Source organism: Geospiza fortis, unplaced genomic scaffold (assembly GCF_000277835.1).
Source record: "Geospiza fortis unplaced genomic scaffold, GeoFor_1.0 scaffold45, whole genome shotgun sequence".
NCBI classification, from domain to species: Eukaryota; Metazoa; Chordata; class Aves; order Passeriformes; family Thraupidae; genus Geospiza; species Geospiza fortis.
Window position 1 is genome coordinate 5874385 of NW_005054327.1, and position 27605 is coordinate 5901989.

Below are 27605 nucleotides of genomic sequence, written 5' to 3' on the forward strand. Positions count from 1 at the left end.
AAACCCTAATCATTTGCATTTAATTTGACAATAAAAATTCTTTTATTCAGCTTAAGAGTCAAGAAGCACTTTGAAGGTCTGCCAATGTGAAATAACATGTCTTGTGAAAATGTGACTTTCAGCAATCTGATGGATAGATTTTGCATTTTTCTTTTTTACCTGTCTGATTTTCAGGTTTCTTCATTAAATTTTCCATTTTTAAGATTTCTAAAGATCAGTAAGACAACTGGTTTCAGTCTCTACAGTTTTGGTTAACTGCAGGCATAAGACAAGGCTGTCTCTGTAATGTGACTGCTGTCCTTTGGGTTATTCTAGCACCTCTCTAGGTAAGAGTAGTAATGTGAGACAGCAGAAATGTTGAAAAGACAACAGAATGGAGCAAAGCCATTGTAGTGACCCACTAGGGAGTGATATCTCCTGTTTTGTTATTGATTCTTCTCTGCATGCCAGAGTTTCTCAAACAAATTGATGCATTGGTGAAAACGTATGCACATGCACTGTTCAATTATAGAAGCTAAAGGATAGTGTGTTTTCTGCATTGCTCTTCTCTTTTATCTTTCTTATGCTCAAAAGAAAATTTATTTTCAGACCTAGTGATGGTCTTAATGTTGAGACACCATTAAAATATTGGTGTCTAACCCTCAGTGACATTTAGTGGAGCTGCCTTACTAACTCCCTTTGGATACTCCACCTGATTCTATTTTATTTTTGTTCAGTCTTCATAAAATATTTGCTGGTTCAACACTGTTCTTATTTGCATTAACACATAATGCTTCATTTTCCTTTTGATTAGTGCCTTAAACTTCAGCTGCTTTTTGACTTCATTGTGTAACACCTTGTATTAATGTCAGGGTCATGCACTTATTATTCATGTGAACAGTGCTATTCACTTCAATGAAATTATATACATAATAATAAATAACAACATTAATCACCACCTTGAATTTCATTACTGTTGCAGAAGATACATCTCTGAAAATAGGTTCTCTTAATTTTTATACATGTTAGAAAGAGCTTGGCTCTCTCTATGCACAATAATTTAAACATTTTATTTTATTTTCCCTAAGCCTTACTAGCTTTAGCAGCTCACAAGTTTTAAAGAGACTTGTTTTACTCATTTTTTTGGCTTGACAGACTATCCAATATAGTTTAGCTTTTAAACCTAGATTCTATAGTAGACATTTAAAACATCTCTTGCTAGTTCATCTGTCTTTTACTGTTGATACTGGAATACTTGATGAGGAAACAGACGTTAAAGATTTATTTTGTTTCATATTTCATTGACCATGGATAAATACTGAAATTATCTTACAATGCATGGAAACCAAATAGCAATAAGTAAGTACCCTATCCACCTGCCCAGGAGTCAGCACTTTGGCAGGTTTTCAACCCAAGCTAATCAATTAAAGACAACATTGATTAACTTAAACAGAAGGTGATATTGATTGCAGGCAGTAACCTATAAATAGACAATTGTTTCGTAGTGTTCATAGGTCATTGTTAGCTACACCTTTAAACTTCAAGGTACATAATCCTATTACCTATTACGCAAAAAGCAAAGGAAAGGCACAGAGTGAATATACAGTTATATATATGTTGCAAAGTGCTCTTATTCAACTCTCTCATTCAACATATACTCTTACATAACATTTTTCACATTTTATTTGAAATTGCTATCTATTACAATTTGCATCTCATTTTATAGCTGTATGTATATGGAGCTGATGGAAATCAGATATGTTCCTGACTTTTCTACTGAGATGAATGGTTAATCAATCAGATCTTTTTCCAACATGGTGCTTTAGTTCACTTTTAAAGAAACTGTATGTAAAATTAATGACTAAGCATGAACAGAGTCAAGTGGGAAATTCAGGACAATATGAATATTAAAAAGACCCCACACTGTGCTCCGGAGGCTTTATATAGAATTGTTTTGACTTCCATTTTCATTTATCCTACATGTTCATCTTATTCAAAGAGGGAAGGATAGGATAGATGAATTCTTACCTAATAGACTTCTGGGGTCACCCCAGTTGTCTTGCTACCTGGGAAGGATGGGCACTGCAAGGCACCATCCTAGGTGTTTTTGTTTCCTAGAAGTACTCTGTTCCCTTCATCTTCTCCCTCAGAAGGTGAATGAAACCTGATCAGGTGGGTAGAATATATATTTCTAGTATAGTCTCATCAGCTAAAAAATAAATAACATTTTCCCTTTTAGAGAAAGAACTAAAAGGCTTGATTTTTTATAAACCAGGATGAAAAATTGATTAAAACAACATTGTTTCAGTCAAACAGTATTTCTTTAGCCTACCATGAAACAGGTATAAATAAAGTGGATTTCTAGTTCATTCACAGCTGAACTATAATGCTGAATGTTCTGAGGCTGGTTGAGGAGCTAGACCTGCTGGCTGTAAGCTGTTTATCAGTATTTGCCTATACAGTGTGTAGAGAGCTGTCTCTTCTTCTTATGTTCTTTTTCCCTCCACCACATTTACTACATCATAGACAAGTGCTGGAAAGTAACATCACATTGTCATGTTAAGATATGTCATAAAGAGGATTGTTTCTTGGCATTAGTTTTTTAAGCTCTATAAAAATTTAAAATTTCCTAATGTTTGTGTATTATACCCATATAAAGGAATTTCATCTTTCGGTATTAGTGTTGCATTCTTCTATTAAATCCTTAAGACCTCACCATCAACAGATGTCAGAATATTTATTGATTTGGGATTTTTCTAATAGACGCACTTCCCCTGTGACTTCTGTGAAGAATGAGGGAGACACCAAAATAACAGTAATATTTTTCAGTTCTTCCAAAAATGCTGTGCTTTGGAGAGCTAGTAATGTAGACTAGTACCCAGGAAGTTACTTTATCCATTTAGCACACATAGGAGGAAATCTATTAGACAGGGAAATCCATATGTCCTTCCTGAAAGGTGCTACAGCTTGTGTAGGTAAAAAGAAGCATCCAATCCAGATAATATTTCAAATCTTGAATTTCAAGTGAATTGAAACTTAAACCATTAAATACAAATGGTCACCATCCTATTCAGTGGCCTTTTTTGACTATCAGCCACCCTCTGCATCAAAGAAGAAAAAAATTCTAAGCAAGCCATGTGAACTAATCTACCAAGGTGGATCATAATCCATTTTCTATCTTATCCCTACATGTCTGAAACTCTGAAATTATGTTCTCAGAAGTTCTCAGAGAGAACTTAAGATTTTCTTATCTTAACATTAATTCTCGCACTATTTTAAAAGTTATTTGCTTGTCCACAAGTAGATGACTTGTGCTATTTGAGGTGCTGCAGTGCATCTGTGAGATCTGCATCATGCTTCCAGAGGATCCAGGCCTTTCTGGAGCAGCAGCTGGAAGCAGCCTTACAGGATGCAGAAGTCTGACTCAAATCATAGCAGATGTTGAACCAAACCCCTTTTGCTCATTTAGAATGCCTTTGAACATACGGCATTCTACACTTGGGTTATATTAAATGGAAATTCATAGTTTATTGTATATATTGAATAAAAATATATTTATCACTGTGTTAATTTTAAAGGGAAGGCCTATGCCACTCCTATCATTTTTACACACAAACTCATGAGATTATTTCTCTAGATCTTGCTCCCCTGTTATTTGTGGACTAGCTTGTATTTAACATAGCATTTGACTGAGACAGGAAAAAGTCAAATAGGGAGAAAAAGTTGTGGGGTTTTTTTTAATTATTTCTAAAGCATCCCAAACTGACTGACTTTCAAAAGGATCTGATAATATTTACCATGTGTGACTCAAAATCAGCTCTTTGGCCAAACAGATAAATGCTTGGTCTTGGATATGGCAGCCCTGAACTTTGCTAATGTGTATTAGCATATTCTTATACTTCCTCTGTTCTTCGGAACATCTTTGACTTCTATCTGTACATTCAATATTAAAATCTTTTCATAGCTACATACTTTTTCTTTTTGATTTGAAACAAGCAATTCATTTTGGCCATGAAGCTTGCAAGAGTAATCATATTTTAAAAATAGGTAAAGGAGCAAAGTTGGTCTTTAGCAGACATTCAATAGAATGTATTTATTAAGTGTGTAATTCCTTTCAACTGCTGGTGTAAATAAGTATATTGAAGCAAAACAAAATTAGGCATCAAGCAGAAGGAGAGGGTGTTTGTGCATAATAGTTCTGATAAACTGTTTAAGGGCAGATTATTCATAGGAAAACACTAATTTTTGTAAGTCTTAAAAAATTAGCTAGTCCAAAATTAGTTTGTTAAATTTTGGTTACTTATTTTCAGAGGAAACTTAAACTAATATAATGTTTCTGCATGAAGTTAAGTTTTAGTAAATAGATACTTACTTTTTATTTGTGCTACTGATTCCAATTTGCAGCCTTGTGGCTGTCTCAGATAAATTGTTTTGGGCTATGCCAGGAGTAACTGGAAATCTACTAGAAATTTTTTCATTGTAATATCTGAACAACTTTGCAGTCTTTAATGGATTTAGTCTTCACATCAGGAAATACTCCTGTGATGCAGAACAAAGCAATTATCTTTATATATAGAGGGGCTAAGGAGTTTGATCATGGGTATATCAGAAATCTGTGGTATAACAGAGACTGAACCTAAATCTTGCAAGAGCTCAAAATTTTATTCTGCCCTTCATGTTTTGCCCTCCCTTTTATATATTCTGTCATGCTTTCTCATTGTACAGACATATGGAAAGCTAGATGGAATTTACCAACTTGAATATCAGTGGCAGGATTTATATCCCAAAACTCCATGCTAGCAGAATACATGGAGCACATCATCTGTGTCTGCTCTGCACTTGCTCAGACTGATGGCTAACCTCTGTGAATATCAGGGTAATGGCAAAGTGCACCTGGTCTAAGTGTTTTCAAGTCTTTTCTTTGTTAGACAAAGCTTTGAAAATACAATAACATATTCTGCCTACCATTATTTGATTATTACTTGGTTTTATATGAGTGCTAGTCATATACCAAGTTGACCCTGTGTATTCATCTTTAGCAAAAAAGAGCTGACATAAATTCTAGATTCTGGTACTTCTACATAAATATAACCAGTTTGGTTAAAACACCTTGCATAAAGACATTTCAAAGGTTTGAAGCTACAGTAGTGGAGAATGGATAATTTAATTAGTGTAGGATCTAATTAAAGCTTCCTAACCTGAAGTTGCACTGAACTTTTTTCCTTCAGCTTTCTTGTGTACACACAGGCTCAATATCCACAATACTTTTACTCACAGAAGTAAAAATAAACCAGTATGAGCTTTTTATGTTTCAGAAGCTGAAAGCCTGTGTGCATTACTACACCATCCTTTTAGTGTTTCAGTCAAAACCACAAAGAAGATGTAACATTTAATTGAATCTGAGCCATCAAATGCAAATCTGTCCACAAGTGTGTTATGGCAGCAGCGGTATTTTATGTGAAAAAGTATTTTAATGCATTTCTTTTAAGAGGTAAACTGCTCTCTTGCCAGCAGTGGGGCAATAGTATTCATTAAATCTTTTGTTATGATCATCCCTACCTATGTCCCCTACAATAGCATTGAAATTACTGTCCCATTCATGACTAAGTAAACTAAAGTTATTGAAGGAGTGTAGCCAAATGATGTCACTTTCCTTAAAACTTTTCACAAATACTGAGAGGAGATGATGACTATGAGATGTTAGTGACTGTGCTATTAAGTGCTTTTGATTTATATGGGAAGTTTTATATGTCCATGAACCTGTATTCTCATCATATTATGGATTCAGGCAACATTCTTGATCTCAGGTCTTTCTGTCAGACTTGTCTGCAAATCCAGGCTTCAGACCTAAAGGGCTGTAGTGAGTTCTTCTTGTAAGCATTGCATGAGGGTCTTCTTAACTGTAGACAGCACTGTGAGGATGCTTATTTGGAAGTATCACTCCAATTTGAATCATTTTGATAAGGAGTAATGCACAAGGTGAAGGGTAAGGCAAAACCTTTCAAGTATTGTGTTTCTACTTGTTAAAAAGGAAGAGCCAGTGAAGGAATTAGAAGAGAGTGACAATTCAAAGAAGCAGACTAGGAAAATATTTTTGCCATACAAATTTGTTTATACAACCAAGACAGAAACTTTAGTAGGTGAGATATGAGGAGAAACATCATGTGAATTTATAGCTAGAAAGAGGGATATGAGAATGAGGGGCAGAGACTTTTTTGAGAATAAATTTAGACACTGTGTTGTAATGAAGAGTCAGAAGTTAGAAACAAACAGGATACCTTGATTTTGAACTTTACTGACAGACACGATTAAAAGAGTAGTTCATAGTGACTAAGAGTAGTAGTAGTGGGGAAGATGAGGAGGAATCTGAAGGGGTGAAAGATTAACAGCTCTGTTTTCTCAAACTAAGATTGTCAGAGCAGCGACACATGCACACAGAGGATCAGAAAAGCAGACTGAGGTTTTATGTCAGACAGAAGGGAACAGACCTGGAGTACAAAGGACTGTGTCAATTGTCAACATGGATATGCTGATTGAAATTCAGTTTATGGATTAGACTACTCAGATACAAAGTATGGAGAGAGAGACAGTGTGAGAAAGATTGTAGCCCTCAGAAATTAAAACAGAAAGTTGAGAAAGAAGTAAAAAATGTAAAACTGAGAAAGAAGATAGCAATGTGGAGGGAGAATAAGAAGATTCCAACAAAGGGTAAACAACATTTGAATGACAAAAGATTTTTAGGAAATGCTAGTCTAGAATCTACCAGATACCATATGAGGTGTTAGTTCTAATATTTTTTTGTATAGAAATCCTTAACACAGACACATTTAATAAAAGTTTCAAAAGATCAGCTGACTAGCAACAGAAGTAATGGTCAAGGAAGAAGGCACTTCCCAGAATTTTGCAAGAATTGTGTTCATTCATCCCCATATTTGACACATCCTTAGCAAATTAGGAACATGGACATACTGCATCCATGTTGTTAAGCAATAAGTAGTTGTAGGAAGGTTTCATAGATTTTACCTTTTTATCGGTACGTCCCTAAAGACATTAGTATTTTTATAGTGAATTATTACAGTGTGAGTTCTGGACATTTTATTGGGTAATTTTGCTAAACCTCTGTGGTAGTTGCACTTAAGGATTTTGTTAATTGTGGTAATCAGCTTTCAAAAAATGTTAACACATGGCCACATTTTCTCTCCTTGTATTTAAAGAGAAAAATCTCTATTTCTATCAGATGCTATAGATTTTCCACCTAACTGAAATAAGAAATAAATGATATCAAGTCATTGCACTTTAATATCTGATTCTAGCTAAAAGGTGTGTAGACAGCAAAACTTTCAGAGGGAGGTGCCTTCAGTTGGAACTTGGCAAACCTGCAGGGGAGGGAGAAGTTAATATTTTAGAGGGGCCACGTAGTCTTGCATTACCTTTAATCCTGCAACAAGCTAAGAAAGGTAGAGTGTAAGTGAGCAGATGTTCTTAACAGCCTTCTAGCAGCCTGTTTTTGTAAAGAGTGCCAGCTAGTGATTTTCACTGCTTGTGGAAACCCAGCTTTGTGCTGGGGTAAGTGTTAAGGAGATCAAGTGAAAATTCCCCTCTGTGTACCTTGTAAAATGAGTGTGTGTATATTCATGTTATGGTAAAAGAAAATTATGTTATCGGATTTGGAGAGGATAACGTAGCTCCTTTGCTAGAGCATTTTTACTAAAGGAGCTTAAGCTGCAGAAAAAACGCATTATACCTTGGGTATTGCATGTAATAAAATGTTATTTAAATGAAAGATATTGAAATAAAAGTTTCAGTTTAGGAACTTGAGTGTATTGTTGTGAAAACCTAGTCAGTTATGTTTATAGCTTCATCTTTACACAGGAAGAAACGTAGGGATTCCTTGTGCTTTATACAAGTACAGTAGGTTTTAGATAACAGGATCAGGTCCACAATTTGCCTTTCTTAAAACCTATAATAAAAAATGAAAATAAATACCACCACCACACAAACTACAAAGGTGAAAAAATGCTGTATGTTGCATTTTCCTACCTCCTGTGGCTAGGGACAGAATGCAGACATGCCACAATAATGTTTTTTATTTCTACTGTTCAAACCATATTAATGAGAACATCATTTTGGAGAACTAATTATTTCTATTTGTCTTGTGTCACACTTTCTAATTCCCCTATATTAGCACAGCCAAAGCAAATTAATTGCTTTTCCAGCAGTTGAACCTTGTCCAAGAATGAGCTCACATTCCCTTCCAGTTCTGCAATTTCTAGGAGTGCATTGTGTCAAAAATTTCTCTTGATACTAAACATAGCCCAGAGAATATCTTTGCAGATTTCTGTTGCTGCTCACTTGATGAAATTTATAAGTTTAAGTGACCCACTAGGAAAGATAAAGTTCTTAGCTGCAAGATTATACATCAAAACAGTTAAAGTGAAATTAAAATTAAATGAATGAATCTCACTGAAGCAAAAAAAGCAGTAATTAATGGTTCCCTTAATTGTCTTCATAAAATATTTGCATGGGTCTAATTTGCATAATTTGCATGTATTAATTAATCTTTCAAAGGAATTTTGTGCTGAGAGAAGCCAAAAAATCTCTTTGTTTTATTTAACATCTAATGAAATATTTATCTTCGTTAATGAACTTCTCATCTTCATTAAAATAAAAATTGCACAAGTTTGTATGTTTTAAATGTTTTTATAATTGAAGTATACCAAAAAAATCTCTTCAGACCTACAGTATCTGAAAAACAAACACATTATTTCACATTCTGTGTCATTTTGAAAACAGCAACATTTAAATTTGGAGAAACCCTATTCCCTCCATCTAAGTTTTCAAGGGTTTCAAAATATTTCAATTTTATTCTTAATTGATTATAATTTTTGGGTTTTTATATTTTACAAACAGGGATGACAAAGTATAAATTTTGGTACTTTTTATTATTGTCAGCCTGTGATACTTCACAGATTATATAGAACAGATGTAATGCACAGAAAAAGAGACTAGCATCGTAGGTTGGAGTTTAAAATACTGCAGGAGTTTGTACATGATATGGGGTTAGTTTATACTCTGCAAGACTAACAGCTGAGGAAAAAAGAAAACAATTTGTAAGTTACTACCTGGCACTTAATGATTGAACTTCGAGTAAGCCTGATGAGTGTAAGTTACAAAGGACGGTCCCTGCTGCTGTGATCAGCAACTTTGAGACAGTATCCAAAATAGCCACACATGCAGAATGAGAATATGCAGTGGGAAAATAAAAATTATCAGTATTGAAGTTTTCTGCAAAGTCTGAATATAGAACTGCAAGGAGATTAGATTAATTCAAGAGCTAATTCTGTAGAAAAGAAAAAAAACAGGTATAAAAGGACAATGATAGGGTGTTTTGGGAAAAAGATGAAGGCTGTTACTTAAAATGAGGACCACCTAAAATCCCAAAGTAATCTATCAGCTACTTAATATTGCTGGAAATAGAGTCTGTGGACAAAGAAGACAAAGTACAGTTAAAATAGTGTCTATACAGAATGTTAAAACTGTGCTTAGTAAGACAGGTGAAAAGGAGTTTCATTCACTTCAAGGATGAGTACAACATTATTGGAATAATGAAAATATACTTGAAATAAGGAAATGATTGGGGGTTTATAATTTACAAGAAATTATATTTGCACAGTGAAACAGCACAATGGGATTTTTATTCATTTTCAATATGCCTGCATTTGCTTAAATCCTTGAACAAGTTTATAAACACGTTAATGTGTTTGCATTCATTTTACACATGCAATACCTGAGAAAGCCAAGCCCGCAGAGACCAAAAAGTAGGTGCTGTTTAAGAGTGCTTTAGAATTTAATAAACAGGATGTTTAAGCTATCAAGATGGTATACAGAGTCATATATTCTTTACTACATTATCCTGTAATTTTTTCAACTGATAAGATATAGTGGGACTTTGCTGATACCATAATGGCAGTATAGATGTTGCTCTGAAGGTGTGGAATAGCTGCTGAGGCAATGTAATTATCTATAAAATACCCAAACAGTATCAGTGGGAGGGATATGTTCCATTTCACACATTTGTGGGGTAGATGTCTTTATCTGAGCTATTTGGCTGGACTCCTGTTAAAGTCAATGAAGAGTAATACACACATCTCTCCCTTTGAAGAAAATGAATCACAACTTCCAAGTTTCTTCATTGATTATAAAGGGAGTCTGCTAAACCAGTTCAAATGCAGCTACGTTCAGTGCAGGTGTCTGAAGTTAATGTGATGAATTTCATGTGTTGTGTATTTTCCTTTTTGCTTGCCTCAGAATTCCAGCATCAGTTGTGGCAGTAATCACACTAGAACAGCTGCATTTCAGTCACTTCTTGTAACTACTGATGTTAGAAATGGGTAATTTTGCATCAGTTCTAGAAAAATATCCAAGCTTGACAATTCCTTTTCTGTTTCATATAACTTTGAACAGTTTTGAAAGTTGCATAAATTACTACTATCAAATGTAGAAAGAATTTGAATTCTGCAATAGTACTAAAGCTTTGCAGCATTTTTTTCATTTGGATGCTACTACACATGGCACAAGGCATGAAACGAGAGTCAGAAGAGCATTCTGAATATTCTGAAATAAGAAAAAAAGCAGCCATAAATTGAGAGATAGAAAAAGAGATAGATGAGGTACCAAGAAAAGGGGGTATATGGAAGTATCACAGAACTCTAGAAGGGAAAATAGTATCACATTACTCATACAGTTTCATTATATTACTGTAACTTTATTACTATATTATTACTGATTAGTAATGGGCAACTAGTTAATGTTTTGCCTTTTAAATGTAGTTATGCTTGCAAACAAGATATGGGCTGGAATTAACTTGATGTAGCATAGAAGTCTTCAATGTTGGCATCTACATCTGTGCTTGTCACCCTTGACCCTCACTGGATATAGAGATTTCTGTATCTATATAGATGCAGAAATATCTACAGTAGAGTTCATCCCATTAAAAATAATAGAGTACCCCAGTATAGACTGCTACAAACAAACTTAGTAAGCTCAGTCCTATTTCAGAAAAGCTGAATTCAGTTTCCAGAGGTGAGAAAGTACTTTCTTCAGTGGTTGTTGTTGTTTGTAGTGTATGGAGTTTTTTTCCCATACAATAAATCCATTTTATAGCAAAGGTCGTAATTATACTCCAAGATTGTCTAATTACAAAGAATTGATGTAGCATTTGACACAGTCACAAGAAGTATATGCTAAGGAGTCACTGTTTTGCCCATTTTACATTTTTCAGCAAAGAATTGAGTGGTTAATATCGATTTCAGAATTAAAATGGTACCATTTGTTGGGGTGGCTTATATACTTTACATCTGATGCTCTTGAAAGGCAAAGGAATACCTCATTTGGCATGCTTCAGGGCATTTTTAACCAATGCCTTAAGCCGAAACCAAGTTTTTATGCATGAAGAAAGAAATAATATCTACTGATATCTTGATGGCAGCACCGATGCTTTGGTGTCACACAAGGGTGTTGTGAAACTTAATTAATATTTGTAAAGTATTCTGGATCTTGGATGAAAGGCACAGTAGAAGTTCAGTTATGTTATTAACTTCTGCTTTTATATTTTCTTTGGTGATGGATCAGAGTCCCAGGCATTAAAAAGTGGCAAAGAGAGGGGATACAGCAATTTACAACTATTATCAGCTAATTATAGTTAGTTTCAAATTTTGTAGATGGAAATAACTGGAGAAATACTTTATGGGATTTAGCAAACTAATACTTGATAGCCGAAATTTTGTGTAAATGTACCTTACCTGAATCATCATATGAGAAAAAAATGTATTAGACTGACTTACCTTAGTTATTCTGCATTAGATCAGAAATGGTATATTGCTGAGTGACAGCATTTTGGTGTAGTACAGGACTGTCTCTCCTTTATAATCCTAAAATAACTGAGGGGTCAGAAATCCTGTTAAGGAGAATGAAAGTTCAACATTCACTTAAAATATTCAAGAGGCAAAAAAGCAGTTAGACTAAAAATGTAAATAAAACCGTACTGTGAGATTTTATCAAGCAGGCAGCCCTTTGTGCAATGTTAAGAGTTAAGAAGGCAATCATCTTCCTAAAATATCACTCCAACTTAATTGCTCTATTTCATCAGTTGAAGAAAAAAATAAAAGATAATCTTGCCATCAAGAAGTCTGTATTAACTTTAACTAGCTGAGAGTCTGATGATTTAATTTAAAAGTGCCCAAAGATTTTACGTTTTGTCCTTTCCGTCTTTGGCAGTAATATTAAAAAAGAGGCATTTTTTTGTCCTTTAGAGATAGGAAATATTTATAATAATTTAAGATAAACAAATTTTTAATATTTGTTTAATATTTAATGTGTCTGTAATACTCACATAAATTTCATATTGCAAACCAGAAAACCAAACAATTGCTATATTAAATCTACTGTAGTTCTAAAAATAGTGTTTTCTCACAGTGCTTATTTTTTATATAGATATGATTAGAAAATTTCACCTTTGTGTAATTCAAGAATTTGGCTTTCTCATGGATTTGATGTGGAATTTGACCCATTTCTATTAGTATCTCAAGTACCTATGAAATTAAAAAAAAATAGCTAAGAAAAGGAAGTATATAGGAAGTGAAACTAAAATTAACACATTTGGAAGGACTACTTAGCCAGCATCACGTTCTATCTAAGCTAAAATTTGCTGTCAGCATATATCTATAATAAGTATTCTTCCAGTGAACTGCCAGCTGGCTTGTGAGGAGGAAAATGTCTTCTATAGAATAGACTGCTAGCTTTAAAAAGAAATATTTTGCTTTTGCTCATTGTAGGGTTCCGTAACATCTGAAGGACATCCTGGGAGACAGCAGCATATATAATGATAATGTGATGTCATTTTGTTTTTCCTAGTTGAGAAACACAAAGTGTGTACCAGTAATGGTAAAAACATTTTTTCTATTATATTCTTGTCAGCCTTATTTTTTAAAAGTGATGCAGCCTCTAATAGCTTAGGAAAAGCAGCAATAGCATAATAGTGTGTTTTGTCATGGATGTTAGAAAGGATGGATCACAATGTGCTACAACTGGCCTTGGAAACAAAGTGTTATGAAGGCAGGACCAAAAAATTTACAGTGCTACTTTATGTGCATGAAATTAGAATATGGATTGTTGAAAATATACAATGCTGTATTACATAATTTAAGTTTTGACTTGTTTATTTTGTCTATGTGTTGATTCTGCAGATTTTGCCTGTGACAAACTGTTGGTGCAACCATTCCATTAAAAGACATGTATTTTTCATGATATTGTTTCATACTGCAATATGCTGGCTACAACTCCTTTCAAGTAATCAAGCTATATTGAATACAAACATAAAATAAAAAGCAGCAATAATTTGCTTTCATTTTTAGCTTTATACTCTGACTCAAAGATATGCACTCTTAGCCGTTGGAGAGAGAACAGTATCTTTGCACATTGCTGAACTGGACATAAAATACTGTGGCTGGATCAGACTCCTTGGCTTCAGTGGAAATACTGGAAGCATCATAAAAGTAGTACACTGACTGGAGGATCACTTGCATTTTTAGCCTTGCCATCAAATTTGTTATGACAATCACAGTCACTTCCACTGCTGTAATTATGCCATCTGATGCACTCTGGTTCCCAATGCTAAAATATTGAAAGGCTCACATTGTGTTTGTATTAAAACACACAAATATCAGTTTTATTCCAGTTCCAAATGGACAATAGTTCCAGAGCTTGATCTTAAACATTCAGTGAACAGAAAAAAGCCTCATTTTATAAGGTTTCCCTCTAGGTATTTTCATATCCTTGCAAAACCATTGACTTAGTTTTTCCAGCTAAAATTAACTTTATATCCAAATGTCTTTTACCAGGCAAGATATTCAGTAAATATATTCAGGATATACTCAGTTCTTGCCTCTTTTTCTACTTAAGTAACACAGCATTACAGATAGTACTAGATGGGCTTTAAAATCTGCATTTTCAGGCTCTCATACCACAAATATATTCATAAAAATCATTTAAATACATCCATCATCCTGGAAGACCACTCAGAGCTGAGTTCCTGCAAAAGAGTTGGTTTGTGTCTCTTATTATTACTTAATGTATATACAAGGAATGATCAGTTGCTCTTCTCTGATAAGCAAATCAATTAATTTTATGTGCATATTGTTGACTGTATTCCTTGTCTTATACTAGTAGCCTGTTCTGAAATTATTCCAGTCTAAGTTCACATTGAGCATGGGTAACCAGCATCTTAAACACTGTTCCAGGAAATGTCCTGCTAGTGACTTGAACAATGCCATTAGTGTGTTGCTCTTGACAAGAAACACTGTAAGTGGAAAGCTGAAGAGATGGGGAGAGGGAGGGAGATGGGTGGGGAAGAGTAAAAGCAACCAGGAAGTAACATTTTTCATTTCCCCTGTCTTGAGAAAATCACACTTTGAAGCAAGAAAATTTTACACTTCAGATATTTTGCACAGCTCATTGCTTCTGGCTGCAAGGTAGTCACTTGATCCCAAAGTCATTGGTTAAGACTGCTCTGTGGTTTAATTTAGCCATTCTCTTTTCTCTTGCTTACTTTTTGATGATGAACCATGGTGTTAAGTTCTCTCTGGGAAAGCATGCTGCTTCCATATGGTCTGGGATTTCTGTAGTGGGGTGCATCCAGGACACAGTCTGTCATGACATGCTGTTTTTTCTGAGGAGTCTTTACTGGCAAAGACACAGAGTGGTGCCAAATTCAAACCACCTGGCCCTAAGGCTAATTGAGTTTTTCCTGGGAGGGTAGAATAATCATTTTGAAGTACCTATCTGAAATTATGTTACCACTGAGAGGGAATGGGGAAGATTGGCTTGTCACTGCAATACTTAAATGCATCTATGAAGATGTATTCAAGATGGAAGTTTACAATTAGTTAGGGGAACTAGTTTGAACTCTGAATTGAAAAGCAACCTACCAGGGCTAGCATTAGTAGTTGCCACAGAAGCAGAGTTCTCTCATAATATAAAAGGCTGGTCGTTTTCATTCTGGGAAAGAAAAAATGTGTTTTGCATAAGTATTGCTTCATGGCTAACTACTGGATCAGACCCCATTTATGTGCTTCAGCTTGAAGTCTTCCTCAGAATTAACATGAGCTGATTTTATTTTCGGTTTTGTAGTTACGCCATTCATCCTAAGCCCTGGGAACCTCATTAAGACCTATGTCTATTTCTGTGTACTAGAAGGATTGTGTGTGATTTCAGTTCACAGCTGATTTCCTAGGGCATGACTTCTGGTTTGGTTTCTGTTGGCTTGACTCTTGTTCTGGAGCTGAATGGCACTGCTTGGTGCCATAAACTTGCTTTCATACAAAATACCGAAAAGCAGCAAGGTTATGTTACATATGTTTTGACATCCCGTCCATCCTTGATAGATTTTCCATAAGCTTGCTGCTGTGTAATCTACCTGTTTTACAGCCTCATTCCTTCCTGTTCTGCATGTGACTATTTCTTCATGTTTAGTGTTGGGGGTTACTCTGTTTTAGCACACAGATGAGAGCAGGGGTGGTTGTGTATGAAAATGAGTGCTAATGTGATACTGATATTAAGACAGGATTCCACATATTCCAGGATTATGTATGCAGACTAATATAGCTTTCTTTAAGTGGCCTCTATTTTCCAGTAGACTTTGCAGCAGTTCAAATGGCATCTCAGTTATATCCTCTTGTATTAATTGTGGGGTTTAATCTGAAAACAGCTAGTCTGCCTTTTAGTTACTTGGGCAACATGAAATTCAAGTTACTTGTTTAGAAAAAATGTGGCTGGCAGAGAAGGGTGGGGTAGGTTTGTGATTCTGTGAACCAGAGGAGGTGCCCTGTGTAGGAGTAGGTATTAGATCAAAGTCTTTTCTTGTGTTTTGAAAAGTAATGGAAGTAAAGCTCTAGAAAAGATAATACCGTAGAAAAGCTCATCTTCATAAATTGTTTGTATTTGCTGAAAGAAATTAACATCACACTGTCTGTTGATGGAGAGTACTAACTATGGCCACAACCATTCCTAGCAAAATTATCATGACCCATGTTACTTTTTCAGAATTGTATTCATATTTTATTATAGGATCTACAGTTGTGTACAGTTGTATGCTGCCTACTGTATCAGCTTCTAGTTGAGTGATGGAAAGAATTTGTATGCATTTCTGTTTTGCATGTAGATGGAGGGTAGTTTTAAAGAAATACCCACTTACATGTACTTTTGCATACATACTTTCTGTAATTCAGCAAAAACTGCTGAAAGCTCCAAAAAAACACTGATCTCCTGTATTTTGTTCCAATTTCATTTTACGGCCACTTTTTCTCTCCAGAAAAGGAAAGTAATTATTTTTTAAGTCTAACTGTATGATTGATATCTTGTATGTAAGATTACTTTGATGATGATATTTAGTGTTAAAAAGTGATGATTTGAGCAAGGCACTAGAAAAGGAGGCAAAATGGAGAGAAGCAAAAGAGGAGCAATCAGACTAAAGGAATAAATAATAAAGTCTGTTTCCATCTGGCCTTAACAAAAAAAAACCCAAAACCAAACAAAGGCAGAAAGTGCCAGGCAGAAACTATGTTCCAATATTCAATTCTTTTTCAATTTTATGCTATCAGATCCAAGGTTGCTAGCTGATACTAAAAAAAAAACTCATTTATGTTTCTGGGAATACAGTAACAAATAAAGCATACCTTTTTGTAGAACTTAAAACTGTTTTATGCAGGACAGATTGTTCAGCACCAAAATTATCCACACTGTGATACAAACAGCACTGAACACAATGAGCTGTGGAAGCTCACAAGCTGATTGTATTTAGCTGTGACTTCATGATTTAATAACTTTTCCACATGATTCTTCAGTTGAGAGGGTTTTGTTCTGTGTCTGTTGTTGTTGTTTATCATTACTAATTATTTTTTTTTTTAATAACATGAAGTGACACAGTACAATGCCTTAGTGACTCAGGTTCAGTGCTTGCAAGTAATCAGTTCTGTTGTCTTTTTTTGGATATGGCTTCTTCTGTTTATACAAATAGAACAAGGGTTGCTAAGTTTGTGAAGCATCAAGAAAAGACAGTTTGATTTTTTAAAAATAATCTATTTATTTCAAACAATTTCTCACCTTACTTGTTCAGTTTTTTCAGTCCCCAAAATGGCCAGTTTTATGCATAGTATATGATCTTTAAATAATAGAAGGTGACATATGCAGGTACTTCCCTGCTTTGTTAGTTTACTAAAGACCAGATTGCTGACCTTTAGTTTACTCCCACAGTAATATGGGAGTAATGGAAATATATATTAATGATTAAAACACGTGGTAAAATCACTGAGAGAAGATAGTTCAATATTTGAAAATAACTGTGAAAAAAGGTGTTTAGATGCTCTTTTTTACACATCCATAGTTTAATTTTGTCTTAAATTAGAATTAAAATCTCCTACATATAAATTGCTGTTTTAAAAAGAAACACATGGACATCTCAGTTTCCTGAATATTTGTACTGAGTATTAACACAAATATATTTGTACATGAATGTTAAGTAGAGAAATGAAAGGTGTATGATTAATAACAATATGCAAATTTGAAACTAATTTATTGGTGTTACACAAAGGGCAAACTGGGATAGTGTTTGGCCAAATATGTTTACATACTTCATATTTGCATGCATTTAATGAACATGCAGTGTGAAATCACCCATCTTTGCATAAAAACTGGATGGGCATTTTTTTAAAGAACAAATTGCTTGAATTTCAAAGCCTCAGTGGTTGGGCCAGCTTTCCTGCATCGCCTGTACTCTGCTATGGAAGATGGCAGTGGATCCATCCACGTTCCCCAATACATTATCTACTTGTGCTGCCAGTAACAATGTCAGCTCGGTATATATCCCACTGTCCCTCCTTTTCAGTATTGAGTTGTAAAACCTCAAAGTTCTAATCAACTCTAGACACTAGGAGGAATTACTTCCCCTGACAATGTACTGTTTTGCACTTTACTAGGATTACTATGAAAAGTTATGTTCAGTTGATTCCATGACTGACTTTTACAAATGATGGGCTTTTTGTCTCACACTCTGCAAACTGAAAAAAACTGAAGTTCATCATAAATTATTTTCACATTATTAAAAAGTTAGACTCCTATTTTATCTTCCATCTTTGGTGGAAAATAAATCCTCTTGTGTCTCAATTTGGAATTAAATATATGAAGATATACAATAGTTGTTTCCTTTAAGTTTTTTTAAAGAAGGGTTACAGTTTGACTAAGATCCCTTCCATCTGCCACAATATGCTTGCTTTTATTTTGACATCCCACTGCTGTCTTATCAAATATCACATGAATCATTTCCATTTGTTTACCATCCCTTTCTTTTTGTTTTGTTTCTCTTCCTTCAAATGATTAAAACATCAGCTTGAATGAATGGTTAGAAGTACACTGTGATTCACATTTGCCCCATCTTATTAAAACAAATAAACCAACCAGTTATATAATTTTAACGTGCTTGAGCTATGGCATGCAGATGCTTTTATCAGCTCTGGGCTGAAGAGGTTGTGTGCATTCGGGCATGCACGTACAACTGTTCTTTGAAAGGGACAAACCTCATTAAGATTACAGGTGCCTGGAAATAACTTCTGAGAAAATAGCTACCATTTTCAATAAAGCTACTTCCTGACAGGAAATGCAATTTATTATGTTACTTAGCACAAATGAACAGCTTTGCTTTGATTTAGATATGAGGAGCCCCATTTAAGGTCACAAATATTTTATTTCTTTTAAGCTGAAGTTAGCAGTTTTTAATGGTTGGAGGGTCTGGCAACAGTATACTCAATTCCAGTATGAAGCATCTGCTGCCTTGAGGAGCACATGGGCTTGTCCTGGGGATTTTGTGTTGCAACATGTGATTTTAGAAGAGGACCCTAAGCTTAGATCAGCTCAGTCACCAGCCATAGAGATGGGGTTCAAATGGATTTTTATGAGTGAAGAACCTTTTATTTCCATTAAATACATATGCATATATAGTTTTTTTGGTTTCTGGTTTTTTTTTGGTTTTTTTTTTTTTACTTGTGCTAATATCGTCCTTAGAGGATTCAGCTAGCACTGCTATTTGCTTCCTAAGGACAAGAAAAAAGACTGAGAAAACCATCAGTACATGAAATATCTGTTACCTAAAATGAAAAGGAAAAGAAACAGAAGTTTGAGTGAGAACAGAAGAAAGGGCAGGGAAAAAAAAAAACAAAAAACAACAACAACAAAAAAACTCACAAACTAAAATCACAGAAAATTTCAGAGCCATATTTGGGAATAAAATTCCTGTCTTCACAACAAGAGACATAGAGACATCAACTTTTGTTCTTTGAAAGTACAAAGAGATGAATAGATGCACTATTCAAATACCCTCAAGACACATTTTGAGTGAAAATTGGCTTCTGTCACTGGCCTGCACCAGTGATACTTGACAAAAATATGTTAACTGAAGTTAGGACTTCTAACAACTGAAACTGTGGCTACTTTGATGTAAGGGTTCTTGGATCATGGGATTTGCTATTCTACAGCTCACAAGTTACAATTAAAAAAAAAAAAGGATAAAAAAATTATTCAAACCTTGGCATCCCAACTTTCCAAAGCACACAATGAGATTTCATATCTTGTCATTCATTTTCAGAGCAACCTGGTCTAGTGAAAGGAATCCCTACCCTTGACAGGAGAGTGGTCCTTGGTGATCTTTAAAGTCCCTTCCAACCCAAACCATTCTGCGATTCTGCGATTTTCTTTCTCACAAAGTATTTTGTCCTTTTCTTCTTAATCTGGACTCTGGGAGTTTCTTTCTTATCAGCTCTCTGTGTCAAGCTGCTGTATCTTTCTGTCTGTTTGGTCACTTGGTTGGTTGTTTTCAGCTCCTAACCATAGAAAGCACTATGCTTTTCCTGAGGAGAATTTACCTAAGTAGGTTTTTGTAAGATAGCAAGTGACTGAACTAAGATGTGGCAGCACACTTTGGACGTGGATTTGCAGATTTTCATAAATTAAACACTGCAGTATTGTAGTCATGATGATCAGTGTTACTACATTTATTTTTAAAGCAACTCTGAGAATATGATTTTTTGGACGGCAAAGAACCCCACTGGGACTTGCACTCCCAGTGCAGAAATGCCTATATTAACCATGTAATGGACAACTTATTTAGTTTGCAGCTGAAGACAAAACCTAGCATTTCATTGTATGTTTTTATCAGTTTACAAGGTTTCATATTAATAGGAGTGGGTTTATGTTTTTACCTCTGAAAATACTGGGCCCACAGAGATACTTTCTGCAAGCTGCCTACAGAACACTAAAGTGAATCATTACCCAGATGACATCTCTGTGGGAATGCATTTCGAGACATATGATTTGTTTCAGCATTGCAAACTTTTATGTCAGTTCCATTTGTTTGTTTTTTATAACATTTGTGACCTTTTAACTATTTGGGCATGTTCATCCAAAAGCCTCAAAATGAATCTTAATTAAAAAGAGTTGATCTAAAAAAATACTCCCTCATTCTGGGTAGAATTTCTGTCATATCAATCCACAGACAAAACCAAATGATGTTTAGGAGTAGTGGCATTTTCAGTTTGAGTTACTAGCATGAGCTTGTGTGATCTTGCTGAACACTGCCATTTGCAAAAGAGCAATTAAAACAGATGACAATCTGCTAATCACACACAGTTCTATTTAGAAATTTAGCAGTATTTTCCCAGTTTGTGTTTTTTGTGTGTGTGTGTAGTATATGTTTGTATGCATATTTTTGTGTGGCTAAAATATTGCATATTTGTTTTACATAAAATTGTTTTTATGCTGATAGAAAAATTCTGCATTTGTTAACAGAAGAAAGTAATGCAACAGGCCTGCATAGCTGATAAATTAATGCTGATTGGGAGGCAGAAGGCACAAGCATGCTCAGGATTTAGTATTTAGAAGTAGTGGCATTTTCACATTGGCTTACAAAGAATGAGCTGGCTCGATTTGCTGATCACTTTCATGATTTGTAGGTTTTGTCTATGATTTTAACCTTGAAATCATTAAGGGCCTATCAGTGGTAATACTCCACTTGTATTCAGATAGGAGCTCTGGCTACACCTAGAGGCAAAGTGATTCTGGTGGCTTTGACAACAGCACTGAGAAGTTTCTATCATTTGGAAAGAACCTCAGAACATTAAGAATAGGGAGAGAAATGGATAGAAGCAAGGTAGTAGGAGTCACCAATGGAAAGAAACAGCAGACAAACATAGGGGTTATATTTGGTCACCACTTTGAGATGCAAGTTCATTGTTCCTCTGCAGATCTCTGAGATTTTCTTAACACAGTTTGAAGTCTTTGAATTTCTGAAGTACACTGCTATTCACCTGTTGTTCGTTCTTCATGAGTGGCTACATGAACTTCTCAGCCACAGTGCCCTGGCCACTTCCCTGGGGAGCTTGTTATAGTTCCCAATCACTCTCTGGGTGAAGAACCTTTTTCTGATATCTGACCTAAGCCTCCCTTGACTGGGCTTTATGCTGTTTACTCAAGTCCTGTCACTGGTCATGAGAGGGAAGGTATCAGCTTCTACCCCTGCACTTTCCCATGTGAGGCAATTGAAGATTGCATTGAGGTCTCCCCACAGTCTCCTCCAGGCTGAACAGACCAAATGACCTCAGCAGTTCCTCATTCAACTTCCCCTCCAGACCCTTCACCATCTCCATTGCCCTCCTTTGGATGCTCTCTAATAGTTTAATATCTTTTTACATTGTGGTGCCCCAAACTGCCCCCAGCACGTGAGGTGAGGCTGCCCCAGTGCAGAGCAGAGCAGGACAATCCCCGCCCTTGGCTGGCTGGCACTGCTGTGCCCAATGCACCCCAGGGTTGGCCCTCCTGGCTGCCAGGGCACTGCTGACTCATGTTCAACTTGTCATTGACCAGGACCACAGGTCCCTTTCCATGGCACTACTCTCCAGCCTATCGTTCTCTAGTTTATGCATACCGCCAAGATTCTCCATCCCAGGTGCTGAATCCAGCACTTGCCCTTGTTAAACTTCATATGGCTTGATTTCTCACCTCTCTCAGCTGTCAAGGTCTCTCTGCCCTTGAGAGAGTCAACAACTTCTCCCAGTTTAGTGTCGCTGACAAACTTACTTACCAAGCTGTTAATGAAGATGTTGAAGAGAACTTGTATATATAAACAAGTATCCTCTTACTTTGTAAGCAAGGTGCTTTGTAGAGCTGCCCTTTTCTATTCTTATTCATTTTCTGTGGATACAGAATACAGGATCTGATAGTGCTGTCTTTTAGAAGTGAAAAACCTCCTATTGATTTCGCTGCCAGGTTAGATCCTTAAGCAGTGTAAAATAGAGCTGACTCTTGAAACTATTGCTGTTCATCTTTTGTTGGCTGCTACAAGGATTCTGCTTCCTGCAGCTGTATTTTTAATTGAGAATTAGTTTTAATACATATTTTATTTTAAAAGGTAAATGGAGACCTAGTATAATAAAATAAGTTACCAACGGCAGGTTATCAGAATGTTAAGGTGTGGGAATTATACATAGCACTCATTAGCAAGTGTACATTCAGGATAGCCAAAGTGCTGGTATATATGCAGAGTAATACTCCTACAGAGGTATCTAGACAGCTTTAGTGCTGTAAATGTTTATTGTGTTTATTCAGTATGTTTAGGAGAACTATATGGAAATGTAGCCAAGTAGTAGCAGTAGCTAACCTCCACTTAATGCAGGCTTTCTCTGGAGATGGTTTTCCAGGCCTTCAGTTTTACTGAGCTCCATTTCAGGGGCTCCTTCTTTCTATCCTGAATTCCCATAAGCATTTTGGTTGGTTTTCATGCATCAAATAATAATATAAAAGTCTTTAAGTTATGGCCTTACTCAATTCCTTTTTACTTCTCTTCAGTGCAAAAAAAGACCATAAAGAGCAAAGAGAATGGAAATGGATCTGAGAGGAAGCACTTTTATGTAGTGGGAAAGTTATCATGTATTCTGAAAAAAAAAAGAAAAAAAAGAAAAAAAAAAAAGCTAGGAACATAAAAAAGAAGGGAAAGGGGGTAGACAAATGTAAAGATGGGGAGAAAGTAGCAAAAGGCATATACGCCAGAAGCTCATGAAAGGAAACTAGTGGTGGAAAAGGAAAAACAAAGGGACATTAGATAAGAATCACTGCAGCAGAGCCATTTTACAGCTTCCCACTTTCCCCAGCAGTTCTGGTAGAACTGGAAAGGGATATGCAGATTTTACAGCTGTGTGCTTTCACGCTAACTTTTGTCTGCTTTCATGCTAACTTTTCTTTCTCTCAACAATTACAGTAAGTTCAGAGAGGTGATGCCACATCTTTCAAAGATAACAAAACATTACAAAAATTTCAGCATTCATTTGTACAGGTTTTTCTCACGCCATCACTTCACTGAATATCTAATTTTTACTGTATTTCTAATAAAAAATTCTATAGACTGATTTGGAATAAAAATGTTAGACTAAGAAAATCAAGCAGAAACAAAACCTTTTGAAAACTTAGAAATATTTGCTGAATTTACTTAGATTTAAATAAGAAGTTGATGCCAACTTTAAGAGCTGAGATACAGCTTGTAGTTGCAAATGCTTGTATTCTAAAATATAAGTCGTGTTTAGTAGATATACACTGGGGAGGATTAATTGCTTCATAATGTGCTTTATTCACATGGGGACCACACTTTCTACCCTACTGGTCAGAAAGCTAAGAAACTTTTCTGTCTGTTTTCTGTTTTTTAAAAAATAATCATTATGTGGCTATCAAAATAGGTGTATATAAGGTGTTAATGTCCCAGGTGAAGAAAAAATTGCTTTGTACTTAAAAATTAGGTGAAAATATGTTGTGCCTGTATGTTCTCTTCAATTTTTTCTAGATCAACAGTTACTGAGTAGGTTAGCTCAGTGTTTCTCATGTTCCCTCACATACCTCACTTAAATATATGCTCCTCACTTGGGTGGAAAAAATGTTGTGAGAAACGTGCTTACATCTTTAACATAGTAATTGTTCAGTTAATCTCATTTATGGGGGGAAGGAGGCTATACTTCACTGCTACCGTTTAAATATCCTATACTGGGTTCTATATAAATAGCTACAAATGTGCACAATGGTTACATTACATGGTATATTTAACAACACAGCTAAATCAGAAAGTGTGAGCTATGCCTTTAGTGATGGGAGTACTAACTATTGCATGCAAGAAGATTTTTTTTGCTCTGCAACCATGAAGGAAATAATTGCTGTTCAGCACTATTCAGTTACGTTTGCATATCAGTAAAAACACATGCACAGAGGCTCCACCTACATTCCTAGTGCCCTAGTACTGATATGAGGCCAGCATACATTAAAGCTGTTACATTTTTCACAACTTGCAAAGTGCATGTAATTTTCAACAGAGTTTATTTGACCACTGACAGATGCAATTGACAAGGTGACATTCAGGTTTTATGATTTTCTTTTCTTTTGGACAAAAAGTACCATAGGGGACATTTTACAGATTTGTTGCATGACTACTTCCGCTGAGGTTTTAAATCTTGTGGGGTTTTTCCTCTTTTTGATTCATTGAAGATATAAATGTATAAAGCAAATGTTTCTCTTTCATATTTTAGATGGAAGACTTTATTTGAAAACTACTGACATGTATTGAATTTTGCCTGCTGAAAATACGTGTGCTACGGTAAAGAACGTTGCAGTAAGACATTGGCTCATAAGGAGTTCTGTGGAAACAAAACGTTTTGAAACCAACTTCCTCAACTTCATTTATCAATGTTCTTCAAAAATGTAAAGAATTCTGCAAGAGTGTCCTCCTTTGGTTATCTCCTGTGGCTCAACCTGGAGATCTAGAGAATGTTTGTAAATGTACAGTAGCACTGTTCTCACAGCAAAAATCTGCATCTCTGCGCCGGACTATGGTATCCAAAATTACAGGCGGTCAGAACATGGCTGAGTATTCCCTTTTTCAAGGAATGCAGACTTTCTCCTCCTCTGATGATTCTATATTTGAGCACATCCAATGATCCTTCCAGCGGTGTCCAAGTACACTTGCAGACTGTTATACCATACTGAAACCAGCAAGACAGCTCAGAAATTAACTTGTAGAGGACATAAGAGGATTCTTATTGAAAAAAAAAAAGGTAAAAGAAGAAAAAATTGATACATTCAGTTTTCAAACAATGATCGTGGGTTTTTCTTCTAAAGACATTTTTTCCACATGCTTTCCAAGAGACCAACACATATATGTTAGACTACATTAAGTGAAATGGAATTTTGTGTAAGTGAAAAGAAATGCTGGATGTAAACAAACTGTTTTACCATTCACAAAGTCTCTTTTCCTAAAATAAAATTAAAAAAAAATGAAAAGAATAATAATTTCTCATTGTAAACTGGCAGGGGTTTATGAAATAAAAGACTTTGCTTCTTATCAAAATGTTGGTCACATGTACAGTATATAACACAAATCACACAAGGAAGGTATTATGTATGCAGTAGAAATCTAGAGTTTAGGAAATGAAACTTTTAGATAATATTGTTTTGTCACCCTGTTGGTCAGAAAGACACCTTTCTAGTTTTAACGCATGCAGGCATGTAAATATTTGTCCTGGAGTCACAGTATTACTGAATGAGATCTTAAGCATCTGGTAACAAGTCAGAATTCTGTATCAGCCACTTTTATTTGTATATTGAGCCCTGGTTAGTGCCCTGACTAGTGCACTTCTAAGAATGGACTGTGGCTGAGCAGCAAGTCAAAATGCCAGAAATATTTTTATATGTTAATGTCATATTACGTCAATGTTGATAAAAAAAAACCTAACAAACACTTGATGTATCAGTCCAATTCCACGTAGAACTGAGTGATACAGTTGAAGTCTATTGTCCCTCCCAACTTGTCTTAGGGATGGATGGTTATGTGTTACTTTCACTGTCTTTATGAAAGCTACAATATGTGTTTTCACCTTTGTGCTGATAACTGGAAGTAAGCTGCAAAACACTGCTTATTACATTACTAAAAATTATGTTTTTTGCTTTGCATACTTTTGGGTTACCCCTTTAAAGACTGATTTTGTGAATCAGTGCTATTACTGTAAGTTTTGTGATTATGCTTTCTTCATCTAATGTTTTATGCATATAAAATATTATTTATTACATGGAAACATATCAAAACCTTAAATGTCTAAGATGCCTAACTTAAAGCAAATATTTCTTTAAAAGTAGTTCTGATTGGATATTAATATTATTTTGTCAAAAAAAATCTTCTAATGTTTTGTAAACTCTAGCACTGAGCTTCTATAGTTTGTAGGTCTTCCTCACAATACTGGTACACATTTATTTTGTGCAGTTCATATTTACTCCACCACGATCCTTTTTTAACAATAGAAAGATGTATATACAAGTTCACATCACAGTAATTTTTTTAAAGAAATATTGAGCAATATTTTTCATTAAATATTGTTGTCTAATACTTTGTAGTGATGTTATTTTCTAACCATGATTCTTTCATGATTGTCATAGTTGCTTAAACACACATGGGATTCTGTACTCCAGTTTTTTCATATGCAGTCTTTAAAGGGTTAACAGCTGTAAAGTTAGATGGACTTGTGGCAAGCTTTTGAATCATTCGTATCTGAAAGAGAATTAAAAGCCTACAACTGAAATATGTACTAGCATTTACCATTGCTCTGCTCCTTGCATAGAGTCACCTGTAAGTAGGTTTAGTAGTTTTACAGTATATTCTTTCAAGACCTTTGGGAATGCCTCAGTGTTTGGCTTGGTACATAAACAGAAGTGTTAAGGATTAAAGGGGAACCAATTTATGAGCTGGATGTTTAGGAAGAATCTTGCTAAAAACAGTGTAAATATTACAGACCATGAGATGTTGCCGTAAGTTGAAGTTTTTTGCCCCTCTTTAGTTTTACAAGTTTTGGGTTGGTATTTTGGTTTTGGGTTTTGATTTGGATTTTTTTTTTTTTTTTGCATAGATTATGAAGAAAAGTTGTCCTCATGTTATTGTTTATATGCTTTTGTAATCTTAAAGATATTAATGTCTAGTTGTTCTATATTATAACCATATTTGCGCTCTATGCAAGCCCTTGGAACAGAACATACTCATCTTCATGTAGGACCTATGAAAATTGTCTATTTTTATCTATATATTTAAAGTTTTCTAAAAATGAAAAAAGGTTATTACGAATTTTGTTGTACAAAATCTGTACAAAAATCTGTTTTTACATCATAATGCAAGAATTGGAAATTTTTCTATGGTAGCCTAGTTATTTGAGCCTGGTTTCAATGTGAGAACCACGTTTACTGTTATTGTATTTAATTTTCTTTTCTTTTCAACAATCTGCTAATAAAACTGTCTGAAATCTCCCTGCGACTTTATTTACAGTTCATCTTTATTAAATTTTCTGAAATGTATAACATCAGAGGAATATTTACTTTCTAATGGGAGGCATCTAAAAACAACATAAGTCAGCTCTTTGTAATGTGAGGCGAACAATGCTGAATGATTTTATTTAACATGCAACTGCTTCTATCTCTAATATGAATTACTGTGGTGAAAAACATCATAAAAG

At 35.1% G+C, this 27605-nt stretch overlaps 1 protein-coding gene across 4 annotated transcripts in view; it reads left to right on the plus strand.

Annotated features, from left to right (window-relative positions):
- The window catches only part of DACH1 (dachshund family transcription factor 1), a 261421-nt gene extending 234022 nt beyond the window's left edge, over window positions 1–27399 (plus strand). For 2 of the 4 annotated variants that reach the window (XM_031057067.1, XM_031057068.1), the window contains one exon: window positions 24642–27399. In XM_031057067.1, coding sequence (XP_030912927.1) covers window positions 24642–24679 — 38 coding nt within the window. In that variant the 3' untranslated portion in view covers window positions 24680–27399. The remainder of the gene's footprint in view (window positions 1–24641) is intronic. The other 2 variants (XM_031057069.1, XM_031057070.1) reach the window with 2 other exon arrangements.
- Window positions 27400–27605: the final 206 nt, after the last annotated feature.